General features: G+C 42.3%; 1 protein-coding gene across 23 annotated transcripts in view; it reads left to right on the top strand.

The window, feature by feature from the left end:
• ELMO1 (engulfment and cell motility 1) overlaps positions 1-18,385 on the top strand; it is a 523,658-nt gene that overhangs the window by 138,524 nt on the left and 366,749 nt on the right. For all 23 annotated transcript variants that reach the window (XM_008536086.2, XM_070616266.1, XM_070616275.1 and 20 more), the window contains one exon: positions 11,304-11,354. In XM_008536086.2, coding sequence (XP_008534308.1) covers positions 11,304-11,354 — 51 coding nt within the window. The remainder of the gene's footprint in view (positions 1-11,303; positions 11,355-18,385) is intronic.

The following is an 18,385-nucleotide window of genomic DNA, read 5'->3' as shown; positions in this document are numbered from 1 at the left end:
CTGAATAACTGTTGGTGTCTTTGCAAGCTTATGTATATTACTTTCTGCATTTAAAAACATTATTTAGAGAAGAGATCCACGGGCTTCACCAGACTGCCAAAACATCCATGACCAGGGGGAAAAAGAAAGGAAAAAGAATTCCTGCACTAAAGCATCTCAGGCAGGGGAGCAAAGTGGCCTGGCTTGTGTTTTCTCTGCCTGAGATTCTCTTGCCCATTCTTATCTTATCTGGCAGATTTTCCATATTTCCCGTACCCAGTACTGAAGCTGCCTCTTCTTTATGAATGATGTATTGAGTCCTTATTGTGTGCCAGGCAGAGGTTTTGTTAGCAGTAATTTAATCCTCATGACAACACCATATGGTGTAGGTGTGACTGTCTTTATGTAGCAGTGAAGGAGGCCCAGAGATGTCATGCACATGTATTCATTTACCGAATGTTCTCTGAGCACCTGCTATGTGCCAGGCACTGTGCCAAGTGCCCAGGTGACAAAGCTGTTAGTGCCAAAGCCAAGGTTTGAATCAAACCTGTCTGATGACAGTGTCTGAGTGGCTCACACCACACCAGGCTATGCTTGGGATGCCATGTAACACCACTCTGTCTCTTTGAAGCCAGTCTGCAAGCTCGGTTGCTCTTCCTTCTCTGCTGTTTCCAACCCATGTTGTCCCATAGCTCTCCATTATAAAGGTTTATGTCTCGTTCTTTCTCCATAGTCTGTTGCTTGCATTGGCTTTGCCTAGAAAAGGCCATGGAGTTGGTATTTTCCCAGCTGTAGCAGCATCCTCGGTGGTCCCTGCCAATGCCACTGGAATGACCCTTTAAAACCGTTTTTTTCAAGCATTGGCTTCTTTCCTGTAAGTGTAATTCTTCTCTCCAGCACTTTGTGGATTTCTGAGACCACAGGCTCTAACTTGCCCCTCACAACCTAGGTTTAAACATTTGCACATGTCATTTGATTGGGGGGTAGGTTAAAATTGATGGCAGTGTGAGGGCCTGGCAATCAAGTCACTATCTCGAATGGATGCAAAAATGAGACAGCAGGGGAAAGCCTGCTTGACGTGGCTCACCCCAGCTTGTGTAGGTCCCTTTCTGTCTAAAACCAGGGAGGTTGTTTTATCCCCTAGAGATATAACCAAACTTCATTAGCCAGATCGGGCAAATACCCACAGAATCAGGCATTTTTCTTGCTTTCTTTCCTTTTGTTACATGTTACAACTGAAGAGCGTTGTTCACATGATTATGTACCTGGGCACCAGTATCTTTTCAGTACATACACACGCACATCATTTCCCATCAATTTGGACTCAGGCTGCGATACTATCGTGCAACCTATATTTTTCACTTCACAATACAGGGTGACATGTTCTTATATTATTAAACGTTCTATTATACCAACACTTTAATGGCTATATTAAGTATCATTGGCCTGATTTACCATGTTTATTTAAGTTTTCCTTCATATTAGGGGACATTTGGAAGACTTGGTATATCTGTCAGTGTCCAGTCAGGATACAGAAATCACACCATTATTTGAACAGGGAAAATTTAATTTAAAAATTGGTAACTGGTAGAAGCTGGTTAACTGGGAGTAATAGGATAAAAGAGGACTCTGATGGGTCCAGAAGGAGCAGTTGGAGCAAAGCAACTGTGGTGTCTAGTCTGAAGAAGAGTGGACAATTTAAGAACTGAAGACCAAGAGAGGGCACTGCCCTTTTCCCCAAGGCTCTTCAAAGAGGGCCTGACAACCATGGGGACATCAGCGCAGTGGGGAAGGGTGAGGGCCTGTGCTGGACTATAGAAATGTGTCTGTTACTGGAAGGTTGAGCACACATTGCTGCTCAGAAGTGGCCTCTGGTAGGGGAAGTAGGGCCTGAGGGTGCAATAAGCTTGAGGGCTTCCACATTGAATAACAACAATAAAATGGTAATGATGATGATGATGATGATGATGATGATGATGATGATGGATCTGCAAGAGAACTGCTTTTCTATGACAAGGCAGCATCATTCCTGTGCCCTCTTGGTTAAGCTTAACATTCTTCCAGATGACAAAGGGAAAATGCTTGCAGGGGCCAGCTCTAGTATTACAAAGTAGGGCCAAGAATGTTGGGTTTTGAATTGAGATATAATAAATAAATAACTGGAATATTTGGGCTTGCTTTTAGTTTTTTCTCTGTTATAAACAATGCTGCATTGGATATCTTTTGTAAAATGTTTACATCTCTGATGTTTCCATAGGAAAACTTCATAGAATTTGATTTTGAACATTTTTAAGGCTTTTGTTAAACATTACAAAGTCACCCACCAGAAATTTGTCCCTATTACTCTCCTTCAAGTTATGTATGGGAGGAAAGACATATATTTTTGTCATGGAACTTGTTACAGTCAAGCGCCACGTAACAAGATTTCGATCAATGATGGACTACATGTGTGATGGTGGTCCCATAAGATTGGTACCATATAGCCTAGGTGTGTAGTAGGCTATACCATCTAGGTTTGTGTAAGTACACTCTATGATGTTTTCAAAATGACAAAATTGCCTAACGACGCATTTCTCAGAAGTCATCCCCATTGTTAAGCCACACATAACTGTTTTATTAGCTTTTCGGATCTTGGGTTCTATCTACTGGATTGTTAACTTGGAGTCTGGGGATGCTCAGAGCCAGTGGTCTCCGGTTGGAGCCTGCAGTCTAGCTTCTGTAACTGCCAATCCTTGCAGTGATGGGAGGCAGCACTGTGCTGCTGGAATTGACCTTTGGTGCTGGGCCACTTGCCTCCATTCTGTTGATGAGGAAACTGAAGCAAATTGACTTGCCCAAGGTCACATGAGAAGTCAGTTGGCCCAGGCCCAACCTGGGGCTTCCTTCCTTCCAGTCCACTGCACTTTCTAGATTCCCAGACCCCTGTTGGGCCGTCATCCTTAGCCTGTCATTGTTCGCCCAGCATAGCACCTACAGTGAGAGAGAATTTTTTAATAACATGTACTTATCCCCCTGATGCTCACACCATACATTTGCTGGTGCTGATCCCCCCACCATCTGGATTACTAAAATTGTCCCTCTCAGCTTCTGTGCTCCAGGGGACTGGTTACTCTGACTCAGGGCTGAGTCCAAGACTCACATCTCAATAATGCCCTTCCATTACTTCTTAACAAATTAGACTCCGTCAATTCTTGTCCTAGGATGTTAGAAGGACATGGACATGGATTGGGTTCTCCCCTGAGCTTTTGGTCCCAGGGCCTGGACACCAGGTGGAGATAGATGTGTGCTTACTCCTGCTACATGAAATTGCCTGAGGAAGCCAGCAATTTCCCTGCCTTTCTAAAAGGGTGCCTCTTTTTTAGCAATAGTGAACATCTAATAGCGCATGTGCCTTTAAGATAAACATGTTCTTCTCCAGATAAACATACTGTTCTTTATCTCTCTCTCTTACAAGTGGTTGATTAAAATGCTGAGGGAGACAGGCATTCTTCTCTCATTCTTCCCCTCCAGCTCACCGCATCGGTAGACTCCCAGGGCTCCAGTGGGCTTCTCTCCACTCCTTTTCCCCAGGTCTTATTACCATAGAAAGAAAGGAACAGGCCCTCCACCTTCACGGTCTGTGTTTACACACCACACATAGGTAGTTAATAGATATTTTACTTAATACCTGTTTTGTTCTTTCTTCTTCTGATTTTGGGAATAGTGTGAAGGATATCTAGGTTCTGTAAAAAGTAAAATGATTAAAGAAAAACACAACTGATAATAGAATCTAGTTAGAAGCATGAAAACAGAGTGGAGAAGAAGCCAAACCCAAATCCTTCAATTAATGGGAAGAAATGAACTGCTAAAGCTGTACCAGGGGTGGCGGGACATTGCCCCCAAGGGTAAGCAACCCTGGGGAAGGCCAGAGCATTAGTTATGGGAAATGTGCATTTAGAACAGTTTGCTACCCTTTCTTCCTTATCCTTCTTCCTCACCTCCACCTCTCAGCCTTTCTTTCCTGGCTTTTGAGAGTTCACATTTTATTTTCGCGCATTTCTAGCATCCCCCCTCAAATGTTGGACCTGTAGCCCTCTGTCTAGAGGCATCACTCTGTAACCTAGCAACCAGCACATCATATACTGTCCTCAGTTATTTCCTTCAGCCCGAAGATTTCAAGATCACCCAAATGGATATATAAAGGACAAAAGGGATCAGGTTTACATGCAAAATCAGTTTTTGTGATGATTGAGTAATGCATCTGAAGAACAGCGTGGTTTTGTAGTAATATATCCAAAGTAAGGTCCTTGTCACATCTGGTGAGAGAGACAGAGAAAGACAAAGACAGAGAAGAGGAGACATGGAGCCAGGGAGGAGACCCTGCGAGGTCCAGGGTCTTGTGGGGTCATAAGTGCCCCTTCCCCCTCGGACCTTCTGTTTTCCTTGTTAAATAATAGGAAGAGGGTATAATTTGGATTTTTGACCAGGGCATAATTTTTAATTTGTCTGGCTAGACAGAAACTTGGCATACTGAGAAAAACAAATTTCAGAGGGAAAAATGTGACAACAGTGACATTTTTCTGCAAGATCTTATTACCCAATCCACACAGAGGCCAAGTCGCTGAGCTAGTTCTGTGAAGAAACACAAAAACACCCTATGGAGAAGCCTGTGAATGTCAGGGGCTAGTACGGTCTGGAACTGTTGGGTACGAGTAAATATGACAGGAGGGCTTCAGCTGGCTTTCACTGGGCCACTTGTCATTATTCTCCTACATTGTGTGCAGTCGGGGCATTTCCCTGAAGAAATGTTCTTTCTACTTCTTTTCTCCTCTTCATTTTTTGGGAGCTGCAATTAGTCTTGTTTGCCTCAGACTTTATTACTTTGAAGTTCAGAATACTCACTCTGAATGTGGCGGGTAGTCTTACGAATGAGACTGAGATGATTCTAAACTTTATTGTGCATCGGAATTACTGGATCATAGTGAAAATGCAGCATCCCAAGCCCCCGAGTCAGTGGCTATGTAATGGGTTCCCTAGAAATCTTTCATTTTTTTTTCCCCTGAGGTAGATTTGCCCTGAGCTGATGTCTGTTGCCAATCTTCCTCTTTTTTGCTGAGGAAGACTTGCCCTGAGCTAACATCTGTTACCAATCTTCTTCGTCTTTTTGTATGTGAGCTGCCTCAACAGCATGACCACTGACAGATGAGTCGTGTAGGTCCGTGTCTGGGAACCAAACCTAGGCTACTGAAGCGGAGTGTGGTGAACTTAACCACCAGGCCACCAGGGCTGGCCCATAGAAATCTGCATTTTTATATGCATCCATGGTGATTCTAAAGCAGATGATATGAACATCATATGAGAAATGGAGAATAAAAGACTGTTTTCCCAGAGAGGAGAATGGGACAGTTTCTTGGCCCTGTGAGTTGATGGATACATTCTTCTCACAGGAGTTTTAAGAAGTTCGCCCATTTTTTCCTTTCTTTCCTCACATGCTTTTATGCATCATTTAGTGGTGTTCCTTGTCTGCCTGAGAAAGATGACCCTGACTCGGTGGAATGCTGGAGGATTAGCTCTGTCAAAAGCTGCTCCCCAAGGGTGGGACCTTTTGATGACAAAGCTGACCAGCGTATTGCTCACCATGGTAAAGGAGAATACTGCCTTGAGTAGCTTTGACAGGGTCTTGGCAGATGGAGGCATACTGGTCAGGGCTCAACTAGAGATGCAGAACTAGTAGGAGATATATGCTGAGAGATTTGTTGCAAGGAATTGGCTTATGTGATTGTAGGGGCTGGCTAGACAAATTTGAAATCCATAGGGCAGGACTTCAGGAAGCGTAGGCTGCCACTCTGAGGTAAGGGCTGAATCTGCTATCCACTGGTAGAATTTCTTCCTCTTCAGGGAACCCTCAGCTCTGCTTTTAAGGCCTTTCAATTTATGGACTCAAGCCCTCCCAGATTATCTAGCATAATCTCCCCTACTTAAAGTCAACTGATTATGGACTTTAATCACACTGCAAAATACCTTCACAGTAACAACTAGATTAATGTTTGCTTGAATAACTGGGCACTGTAACCTATTCAAGCTGACACATCAAAAGCCCGTCACAGAAGGTAAGATCAGAATTTGTTGAGAATTGGAAGTTTGATTTAGGCTGGTCTTTCAAAGCACATATGGGTCATGGTACAATAGTCCAGGATTGGTATTAACAGCAGAGAATGTCGAATCGAGGGATTCAAAGAATCTTAGGATGAAAACAGTTGAAGTTTTCCACTTCAGAGTCTATGAGTCTTTCGGGAAGTTCCTCTAACGAGCAGTTATACCATTTGCCTATGCAGAAGACTCCTCAGAGAATAAAGTCATGCTGACAAAGAGAGGAAGAGCACAAAGTTTTGTGATTCTAGATAGTAAGATTTGGATTCTCGGTGTCCAGCTGAGTGTGGGGGCAGGGTAGATGGTTTCTGTTCACAGCCCAGATGTATGGCACTCCTCCTAATGGAGGAGGACATACTATACTTGTTTCTAAAGCATGAGCCTCCGGTTTTCCTTATCACTTATGGACCAGAAGCATTAAGCATAGATATGGATACCGTACTGCAAAACTGGCCCCTCCAGAGAGGGGCACGTTCACTAGCAGCAAATCAGAGCTGGAATTTCACCCCACTTACTCCTGCGCCCTCCGCCCCCCTCTTTAAATGGCTCAAGGTCAGCCTACATTTTAGTGTCACGTCCTTCCATTCTTTGGGCATCCTAGGCTGGAAGCAACCACACAGACCTTTTTCTGTTCCATAAGGATATCTTGTCCTTTGAGAAATGCTGTTTCTTCTTTTCTCCTGGGAAATCCTTGCTTATAGATCAGAGGGCCTTCTTGAATATCACCTCCACTAAGGGCCTTTGCTGAACGCCCTCTTCCTCTCTTCCTTCTGCCACACGTATGTGCTTATACAATACTAATCATGCACTATATGGGCCAAAATTCTTTTATGGTACAGATATAACATGTCAATCTCTCTCACTTTATTGAAGTCCCAGACAACAGGGACTGTTTAACTTTGTATCTGACACCAGTATCTCATCTGTGGCCAGACATATAGTAGGTTTAGCCGTTTATTCAACAAATACTTGTTGAACACCAACCATGTGCCAGATCACAGACATTCACTGTTCTAGATAGGAGTGATATGGTGGTGGTAAACCATCTACTCCCATAGAGGTGACATTCTGAGGGTGGGGGGAGACAGCCAATGAACAAGAGAAGTAAGTAAATTCACAAACACACACACATACACACACACATATACACACATGTACACACACACAGCGCTTATTGAATGCTTAGAGGACTGTGTGGAGGAATGGCCCTCCAAAAGAGATACAGAAACAGGCCCAAGTATGGTAAAAGAGTGAGTGCCAGGTGCCCATCCTTCGATGTGAAGTGTGCTGTGTGGCAGGACTTCTCCTTAGTCATGTTGGTCTGATGATTGATGAGGTGTTCAACTGCTAATATTTGTTATTCTGCTGACTATGTGCTACTGACTTTAGGGTCTTAGATTTAGGATAACATAGATCGCACTCTTATTTTTACTGATCAGATTACATGTAGGAGACTACCTAAAAACAAACAAGGGTATGTAGCAATGTACTTTTTCGATGTTATTTTTGCATTTAGTAATAAACAACTAACTTTTTTTTTTGAGTGTTTGTCATGTGCCAAACACTGTTCTAAGCACTTTAAATGGATTATTTCAGTTAATCCTCAGAATAATCTTTAGGAGACAGGTACTCTCCCCATTTTACACATGGAGAAGCTGGCACAAAAGACAGCTATGTCACTTTGTCACTTGTACCAGATTCCCCAGGTAGGAAGTGGAATGTGGGCAAAATCCAGACTGTTCTATCTGGAGACCCCGCACCTCAGCAATGCTGTGCACTGCCTGGGGGAATTTATGAAATCTGAGCAAGTACCAGCCTTCTCCTTCATTAACCAAGCTTACTTCCAGGTTAGGCATTCCTTGGAGAGCGAAAGGTGTCCTCGGCCCTGGTAAAGGGGTGTGATCCGGCTGCTTTTCCTGCTGGAACACAGCCTCTGAAGCAGAGCTCTGCCATGGCCTTTCTCTTGGCGTTTGATCTATCTTTCTGTTGGGAACTTAAGGTTTCTCATGCATGTATTAGTAGCTCTTCTATTTCTCTTTTTTATTCCAGAATATGAAACACTGATTAAAAAGCATTTTTTTCAGGAGAAAGAAAGAGAGAGAAGGCAAATGAGCTGCCAACTGGGAAGGCACAGGCGGAAGGGATGCTGCTGCTCTCTGTGTCACAGCTGCAGTCACTCTCATTTTTGAGTCATTTGTAGGCCAGACAGAATGCACATGTCACCTCTAGTTCTTACTACACTTCTCTAAGCAATGACTTGTTCTCTCCATTTCAGGGAAGAGAGAACTTAGATCAGAGTGATTAAGTAGCTTGCACTGAGTACACCCAGTGGGTGTGAGGCGGAGCAGGAGTCCCAACCCAGCTCTGCTGGTCAGTGGTTTTAATATGGCTTTTGTTTTAAACAAACAGTCCTCAAGACCCTTTCTTCAAAGAATTCATACTTGGAGGCTAGGAAGAAAGGAGTCAACGTGGGGGACTGGAGGCCAACTGCTTAATTTCACCCCAGTCATACTTTCACCCGGTGCCCGGTACCCTGTTGCCACCATAGGGAACCCCTGGGAATCTGCAAAGCGCTTGTTAATAGCACTCTGACTGCTTTGTTCCCTGGTTTGTGGACCAGTTGATGAACTCACCCCTCTAAGGATAAATGCAGGATCTAGGTCTTCTTACATTTTCCGGAGAGATAGAGCACAGCCTCTGATGTCAGATCCTCCCCTCCCCTCCCCTCCGGGATGGGTTTGAGTCCTCCCCTCCCCCTCCGTGATGTTGAGCAAATAACTTATCCTCTTGGCAGCAGCTTTGGTTTCTTATCTTTAAAATAAGCGTAGAGTGATTATAATGGTTAAATAAACATTATAGCAAAAACCTCAGCCCAGTGCCTTTCAATAAATATTAGTTTATTGCTATTATTAGTCTATTGCCTCATCCCTGCTCCAAATTTCCGTGAGGAGAGATTATCACTGAACCCTCCTGGCCTCTTCATATCCTGAGGGCCTCTTTCCCTACTTGTCTGGTTATTTGGGAAGATTGTCTGGGCCCCTTTTTCCTTTTGGGAAAGAACCTGCCTTAGGTCTTCCCTCAACATCATACTCATCTGAGGGCCCAGTTAGCTCTCTGCTGGTTCTCACTCTGAGCCTTGTTCTCCATAATAACTAATAAAGGGGATATTTTAGTTTTTCATCTTCTTATTTCTCAATTCATTTAGAACCTGAGTAGCAAAGAGGTGTGCCCTGTATTCAGCTTCCTTAATATTTTATAATTAGTGTTTGCTGCCTTCCTCTCCAATGCTCATAGAGTCATCGAATTTTAGAGTTGAAGGAGATTTTTTTTTTTTTAAAGATTTTATTTTTTTCCTTTTTCTCCCCAAAGCCCCCTGGTACATAGTTGCATATTCCTAGCTGTGGGTCCTTCTAGCCGTGGCATGTGGGACGCTGCCTCAGCGTGGTTTGATGAGCAGTGCCATGTCCGCGCCCAGGATTCGAACCGACGAAACACTGGGCCGCCTGCAGCGGAGCGCGCGAACTTAACCACTCGGCCACGGGGCCAGCTCCTTGAAGGAGATTTTTTAAGTGACTGAAATTCATTTCTCCATCTTATATCTGAGCCTGCCTGTCGGGTGGTCGTTCTGCTCTTACCTGTACAATTCTGCCAATAGGAGCTTGCTCTCTCAAGAGGCAGCCCAGGGTGTCCCTCTGGGGGTGCTCTAGATTGGGCTGGAATTGCCCAAGGAGGGTTTGGATCCAGCAGTGTTGGGCCTTCAGGTCTGCCTGCGCTTGGTGCAAAACGTTCAGATGAGGCTGTCTTTGGGAGGGAGTATTGGCCCGAAGCCCGCTCTCTTTACAGTAGTTCTTTTAGAAAATTTGTTTTCCCATAAGTCATCAGAATTGGCTGAGGGAGAGAGTGAGTGTTCTAATGTTTTTGGCACCTCATCCTGAGAAATTTCCTACCACCTCAGTGTGCCTGCTGCATTCTGAGCAAATTCCAGCTTGCGGCTTGCCTTAAGTGTTGCAGGAGAATGATCCTCAAGACACTTTACTAACCTCCTGGCCTTAGTGCTCCAGGGCAGGGGATGCTGTGGTGTGACTTCCAGAGGGTCACCCCCTGAAAGCTGAGCATGGTGCGTACTCTGGTGGCAGAAAATAAAACTGCCAGTGAAAATCTACCTTCAGTGCCAAAGGTGCTAAGTGATAGCTTCAAAACACTCACCTCAAATATACTCGCCAAGTGGAGACAGACTGATTTGAGATCCGCTTGTTTATGTTGTTTGTTCTTAAATTTAGTGCAACATGCAGTAGCAGCCAGCAAATGTTAAGAAACCAGACTCCTTAATAACTTGTTAAAAAAATAACAGCTTTCTTGAGATATAATTTGCATACTAAAAATTCACCTTTTTAAGGATTTGATTTGGTGGTTTTTAGTATATTCACAGATTTGTGGAATCATCATCACACTCAATTTTAGAACAATTTCATCACCCCAAAAAGAAACTCTGCATCCATTAGCATTCACTCCCCACTCCTCCTTCCCCAGCCCCTGGCAACCATTAATCTGCTTTCTGTCTTTGTGTATTTGCCTATTCTGGACATTTCATGTAAGTGGAATCATGAAATATGCGGCCTTTGTGTCTGGACATTTTCACTTAGTGTAATGTTTTCAAGGTTCATCCATGCTGCAGCGTGTATCCATACTTCATTTCTTTTTATGGTCTAATAATATTCCCTTGAATGGATATACCACATTTTGCTTATCCAGTCATCAGTTGTTGGACCTTCAAGTTGATTATACTTTTTGGCAATTATAAGTAATGTTTCTATGAAATTCTATGAGTTTTTATGTAGACATATGTTTTCAATTCTTTTGGGTGTATATGTAGGAGTGGTGTGCTAGGTCATATTTCCTTAATAACCTTTTAAAATTTCTTTTTTTGTTTGCTATTCTTAGACCTTCTACTCCTATTCTTTGGGTTTATATTCACTTCCTCTGTGCTTAATGCTGTCTATGACGTGATATAAAGTTAACATATCTGGGACTCAATTTAAAGTTCTTTGTAGATATAAGTAAAAATTACTTAAATGAGTATAAACTGAATCATAAGAATGCTTACTATAGAATCTTTGCTAGATTATATTTGTGTTTGTTATCTTCTTTAAGCTTGTACTTGAAGATTTACAAAAATCTTCTTTTTTCTCTTCCAGAATCGCAATGAAATAAAAAATGGCACTATCCTTCGACTAACTACTTCTCCAGTAAGTTGATCTGAGTTTATAGCTTTCCAGTAAACTCTTTGATCTCCAGTTCCACCAGATGGGATTGTGGGATATTAATTTTTGAGGATGACTTTACTGCAAAACGAAAGGTCTCTGGAATGTCCTCACATGCAGATTCTAGATTAGCAGAAATGCACCCTTCCTCCCCGCCCCCCCACCTCACTTCCCATTACAGAGAAGGAAGCCTTTGTTCCAGGTTAAGTGCAAGTAAACTGACTTTAAGGTTTGAGTTTGGTGATCACATTGACAATTGTCATATCACGAATGGGATAGCTGAGCGGTGCTGATTGGTTTTACCCACCTGGCAACACATCCACCTAATACCATCTGAGCCCATTAAGACAACAAACAAACAGAGCAGAACCAAAGAGAGCCTATTCCTTCCCTTTAAAGTCAGAGGGAGTGTGTACGTCTGCATGTGAAAGCATTTTCTACTTTTGGTTAGTTATGACAATTCATAAAAATATAGCTTAAGAAATGTTTTCCACTTCTGCTGTTTCATTGACAGCTGATCCTGGACAAAGCACTTCATAGTCTTCCAAATAAAAGCTGCTAAACAAAATGCTCCCGAGTATTGAGACTCCTGTACCTAGCTATGTTGCTTATCTTGATCTGTCTTACTTGCTTGTAGATACTTTGGGTAGTAACATTAGCATTTTAAACTATATTATTTCACAGTGCATTTTATCACTTTCCTAAAAAATAATCTGCACAAAATACACCAAGTGTTACTATTTTCACTCTGCATATGTGATGAAAACTGTGTCTAACTCTCATTTTCGGTTTCCACTGAAGCCATGTGTTGGGCTAAAAATAAATTTAAAAATTGGGAAAACCATCTGGCTAAAATTAAATTGTGGGTACTGTAACTACCACAAATTCTTCTTGTTGAAAATTACATTAGAGAGGCTGAAAAACGCCTAAACATTTTACCCAATAACATCGTGAACCTAAGCACAGTATTAAACTCAATAGAGTATGTGGCTTGAGGTGGCTGAACTGTCTTTTGATGCCTTCTTTTCCACTTAATGGAAATTAGAATTCCTGCTCATTTTTCAATGGCTACATGTTGAGCTGAGAAGTTTTCGTCTGACTTAGCACTGATCTTCTTAATATAGTCAGCATGAATTAATGTTAATTTGACCTTTAGAGGCCGTGGTTTCGTTTGGTTTTAGTAGTTCCTATTTATCCCACTAAAATTACTCATCTTCTTGCTGGGCAGAAAGAGTACACCTTGCCATTTGTTTCATCTTAGAATTAGGAAGGCTCACTTTTTTTTTTTTTTTTTTTGAGGAAGATTAGCCCTGAGCTAACAACTGCACCAATCTTCCTCTTTTTTTTTTTGTTGAAGAAGACTGGCCCTGAGCTAATAACCATGCCCATCTTCCTCTACTTTATATGTGGGACGCCTGCCACAGAGTGGTTTGACAAGTGGTGCATAGGTCTGCACCTGGGATCCGAACCAGTGAACCCTGGGCCACTGAAGCAGAAGGCATGAACTTAACAGCTTTGCCACCAGGCCAACCCCAAGGCTCACTTTTTAAATCTAGGCCTTCTCTAAGCCAAAGAAGAAGTCAGTTGTCTTTTTCATTGCCATAGGTTCATGAACAAAATTTCTGCCATGCTAAGCCACTCTTTGAAAGAAGGTTAGGTGTTTGGGAGGGTCAAGTTTTTCAGCAACCTGCAAGTGAGCACACTGACACCATGGCATGACTCAGTGTTATCAGGGACAATGAAGTCTGTGCTCTTCACATTGCCAGCATGGTGAATGGAAAGATATGAAAGCCAGTGCATAAGGCAATATTATAAGATGGAGTCCACCTGCAAGAGACTGGTGTACATTCTCTAAAGAGCATTGGTCCCCAAACCTGAATCGTTGGTGGAACTTTAAAAATGCTGGTGTCTGGGTCTTTAAAGAGAAGGTGAATTATCATATCTAGGAATAGAGTCCAGGAGTCTGCATTTAAAGACAGTGCTTTACGGTTTGGCTGTAGCCACAGGGTCTAGAATTGGGAATTACTCTATAAGCAAGATATTTTGGATCTGTACACTTTGTTGCTGATAGGTTATTTTTTGTTATTTCATATTTAACTGAAAAATATGGGTCAGCATATGCTGACACTTTCGCTTTTTACATACACAATAAAAATATGTTTAAAAATAGCTGTCTTCATCAGATTTGCTATGAAGTGTTAGTGTACCGTAAAGAAACAACACATGGTGTTATACTAGCTTTTACAGTCCCTTCATCTACCTCAGCTGAACTCTTCAATATCCAGACGAGAACACACACACACCTACATGTGCATGCACACACCCCTACATGTGTATACATGTGCATACATACACACACACTTGTATTTTAGCTAATGTGCAGCTGTGTTGAGTTTCACGTCCACTGTATCAAAAGTGGTATTTTTGTTGCTGAATTTGTTTCCTGTCTTATTCTATCATAGAACAACCCTTTCTGCATTATTCCTAGCAAAATAGGGCATTGATAAGAGAAGAGCTTAAAAAACAACCAGCATTGTTTTACTTGTAAAAGCCCTTACACTTGGCTGGTGGTCCTCCTCTGCTTTGCACATCTTTAGACAATAACTCTAGTGGCCACCTTAAACATGTGTATCTTTCAGGCATCATATCCTTATCCATCTGCCCAATATCATGAAAACATCGCCATGAACGTGCCCAGGGAATGTGTGCAAATGTGTGTGAATCTCTGAGCAGTTCAGGGTTTAGGGGGCTTCAGATTGTGCAGCTAAGTAGGGTTTCCTTCCACCTGCCATGATAGTAATAGCTGTGGAAATGGAACCTGAGGTCACATGTTGGGTGAAGCATATTTGAAATAAATTTTGGCTACTGTTCCTATTAGAAGAAATTTTGGTTGCCGGATCATTGTTTTTACTTTCCTGAAATTTTGTTTTAAAAAGTCCTTACAATGAATACATTTGTAGTTTTTGAGTGTGGAAAGCCTCTCTAAGTAGAATAGAAAACCCAGAAACCATAAAGAAAAATATTGATAAATTTGACAACCAAAAAATAAAAACAAGCCCACAAATCTTTATGTTTGGAAAGAATTCTAGGAACAAAGTCAAAAACAGCAATTAGGAAAAACAATTGGCAATATACGTGATAAATAGAGGGATAATTCCTCAATTTGCAGGATCCCTTATAAAGAAAGAAACACACTGCCCCCAAAACTGATGGCCAAAAGCTACAAACAAAAATGATCTATGTATCTATGTATCTATTTCTATCTCTGTATAGATCTTTTATAGATCAGTTGTGTCTAAAGATCTAGATATCTACTTTATTCTAGCAGGCAGAGCTACGATAAATAAATAAAGGAATACATTTATCTATCTATCTACTGAGAGAGAGAGAAAGAGACATATATACAGACCTATAGATGCAGATCTATCTATAGATATATAGATTACATTTAGATCTAGATATATGTGAGAGAAGAAACTCAATCTCTCTTTTAAAAGAGATGAAAATCTACACTCCTGGATGAGCAAAGTGTGAGGAAAAGATGCTGTGCTGTTGAGAGTATAAATTGGTCCAGCCTCTTTGGAGAACAATTTAGCTGTATCCACCCAAGCTGAAAATACATATGTCTTTGTCCTGACAATTTTACTGCTGGGAATTTATCCAATAGATAGACTCACAAAAGCACTGCAGGACACACACGCACTCATACCACATTCACAAAGGGCCGTGTGCATCATTATTTTTGGTAATCAAAATCTGGAAACCTGTTAATGTCTATCAGTTGGCAGTAGTTAAATGCATTAGGTAATATCCATGTGATAGAATACCGTGCAGCAATTAAAAAGAATGCAGTAGGTGCTGCCTTGGGGAGACATCACTCAAGCATATTATTAAGTGCAAAGCAGGTTGCAGAACATTGCGTATGGAATGACCGCAGTTATGTACATAGAAAAGAGGTATATATATGCCAAATAAAGGATAAAACTGATTCTCAAGAGAGAATACAAGAAGCTGTTAACATTGGGTTAACTTTATTTTTTTATTTTATGACTTCTGATGGTACTTATATATTTCTTTCTATAGCATATGCTGGCATTATTTTTAGTTAAATGAAGACACACGCAACTAAATACCATAAGGTCACTACAGTATGCAAGAGGTGAATCATAATGGCCCATGCTAAAAACATTTCAGTATTCCAAACTACTGGATTTTTAAGAGCCTCTTTATATATGACCTGAACTCTTCTTGCCCATTATTCCTCATTTTGGCCCGTGTGGACATAGTAAGTAAAACTGCTCATCAAGTAGCTAGTGTTGCTTTGTCAGCTCTATGTGTAGTCCTGCTTTTCTGCTCTCACTTGTTTAGGGAGAATATGAGAAGCTTCTAGGTCAGAGGGCCCGTCACACTGATTTTTGGGGCTGGTTACCCTGGCGAAAAAGAAAAAGGGTGTCGTCTCAGTCACTCTGTGGATTCAGGTTATCAGAGATTCCTAATTAATAACACTACCAACAAGTTGTTAAACCACTTTTTCTCTACTGTGAGAAACCAAAAAAAAAGGTTGTAGAATGTCTTAAATTCTGTTTCCTGCTATTGCTCTAGCAGCTTAACTTAGAAGAAGCCAGTGGAGGCTTTTGGGCAGAGGAATGACAAGATCACTCTGGCTGCTGCTCAGGAACACATCACAGGGGTGGCAAGGGAACAAGTTAGGAGTCTGTCACAGCAGTCCCTGCAGGAGATGAAGGTGGCGCCAGCTGCCTGCGTTGCAGGGATGTGGAGGGTCTGAAGGAGTGTTGTGGAGAGCAAGCCCCCAGGACTTGCTGATGCTGTGGATATGGTGGTCCTTGTGGGAGGATGCAAGGAGGTCCCTGGTGTTTGGGCAAGATAAACAGTGGTGTTTTATGTTTGAGGAGGGGAAAATGAAGAGTTTGAGATGCCCCTTATGTGTCTGTGAGGACATGTCAGCTAGGCAGTTAGGTATGTGTGTTGGGCAACCTGGAGAATGCCGGTGTGCCAGCCATCACCAGGTACATGACATGGAAAGCCATGGACTGGATGAGGTTGCCGTAGGGAACGTACAGCCCCGGGCACACTCTCAGTTTTAAAGGAGGAGCTGGCCAAGAAGCCAAGTGAAGAAAGTGTTTCAAGGAGGAGGGAGCAATTAGGTGTGTTGAAGGCTGCTGAGATGATAAGGAAGATTGGATGAGGGAGTGATCCCTGGACCTGTCCCCTAGAGATGTTGCTAGCGTGATGGAGACACTCTTAGTGTAGGGGTGAGAATGGAAGCCTCACTGGGGTGGGGAGAAGAGAGAATGAGAATGTGAGGTGAAGTGAGGCAGCAACTTTAGACCCACTCTTTAGTCCAGAGCTTTTGCTGAGAATGGGAACAGTGAAATGAGGGCGTGGCTGAAGGGGATCTGGGTCAATGTACAAAAGTCCAGTTTTGTTTGGTTTTTTAAAATAGAAACTATTAGAGATTTTTGCAGCTGGAAATGATCCGCTGCAGAGAGAGAACCTGATGGTATAGAAGAAAGAGGGATAATCTAGAAGGGGAGTACTTGAGAAGGTGAGAGGGGAAGGGATCTAGAGCTGCGGGGAAGGACTGACCTTGGACAGGAAGCAGGGCACCAAGTGCAGAGTATCAGGAAGAAGCAGAGTGTGAGGATAGAGACCTGGCCGCGCTCGTGGAAGTAGGAAGAGGAAGGAACTCCTGGCTGATTGCTTTGATTTCCTCAATAAAATTGAGGAGAGGCCACCAGTGTGGGGGCAGCAGGGGCAGGGGATAGGAGACTTTAAGGAGAGAGGACAAGGTGTGAAGGAGTCATTTTGAAGGGGCAGAGAAAACATTCTAGGAAAGTGTTGTTGGGCTGCTGGGTAATAATTGAGTGCACATTTGGAAATGTCTGTGAAACTTGTGAACCTTGGGACTTTTTAGACTACTTCTGAATTGGTATCATGGACTTGGAACCATACTGGACGTTCCTTAGGGATAATTTTAATTGGCACCTTCAAGAACAGAGATGGTAAATACTTGGCACACATCTACCGGTACCCTTTTCTGTGCCCACCGCTGATCGCTTGGGAGGCTGTTTCCCTCGGAGCCTGGGCTCAGACCTTCCTCAGTCCAGGATGTTAGGCAGCCACATCAAGCGGTTTGAGTGGCTCCAGGTGAAACTTGTATTCTATCCTTGGAACATACCAGGATATCATACTAACTTATTGTCTGATACAATCACCCCCACAAGTAGCGGACTTGTTTTATTTGTGCTGACTGCGTGAAAAAGCAGAACTAAGGTTTTTTATTTTTTAATAAGGTTGATTTTCGCCCAAATATAAAAATATTGCAGCATCATGGAAAATTTGAAAAATGATGCTTGCTACAAAGAAAATTATGCAGAATGTTTTAACCATGGGTCATATCTTGATTTATTTCTTTTGGTCATTTTTAGGCGAGTATGTGTACTTACATATTCATTTATTTAGCAGAATTTTTTTGAACTCCTGGTAAATGCCAGAACTTTTCTAGGTACTAGGAATAAAGTGGTGAGCAAGTCTGACATGTTTCTTTTTCTCCTGGATTTTACATGCTAGTGGATATACACACATACCCGTACAGTTGCACCCATGCCCCACAACAGTAAAATATATTTGCATCCTAGCCTTTCTCCTAATATTCCACCATGAAGATGTGCCTGTGCTATCTTACATTCTCTGAAAGTTTCATTTTTCAATTCCGTATAGTTTGTCCTGCGACTATATCATGAGTTATTTAACCATTGTCCCATTGTTGAATATCGTTGCTTCTAGTGTTTGAATATAAATACTATTTTAAGTGCTCCAAAGGTGGGACACATCTGTCTCAGATATATAAACGCACCCTTTCAGTCAGGGAAGCACGTTACCACCCAGGATTCCTCCCACTCTGCTGCTCTTGAACACCTTAGACCACCTGGTCGCCTGCTTCTCTGTCCTCACCTCCTTCCATTTTCCCCTCCTCCACCAACCCCAGACACACT

Source organism: Equus przewalskii, chromosome 4, assembly GCF_037783145.1.
Source record: "Equus przewalskii isolate Varuska chromosome 4, EquPr2, whole genome shotgun sequence".
Taxonomy (NCBI): domain Eukaryota; kingdom Metazoa; phylum Chordata; class Mammalia; order Perissodactyla; family Equidae; genus Equus; species Equus przewalskii.
The sequence above is the reverse complement of the archived record's forward strand: the minus strand, read 5'-3'. Positions and strand labels throughout refer to the sequence as shown.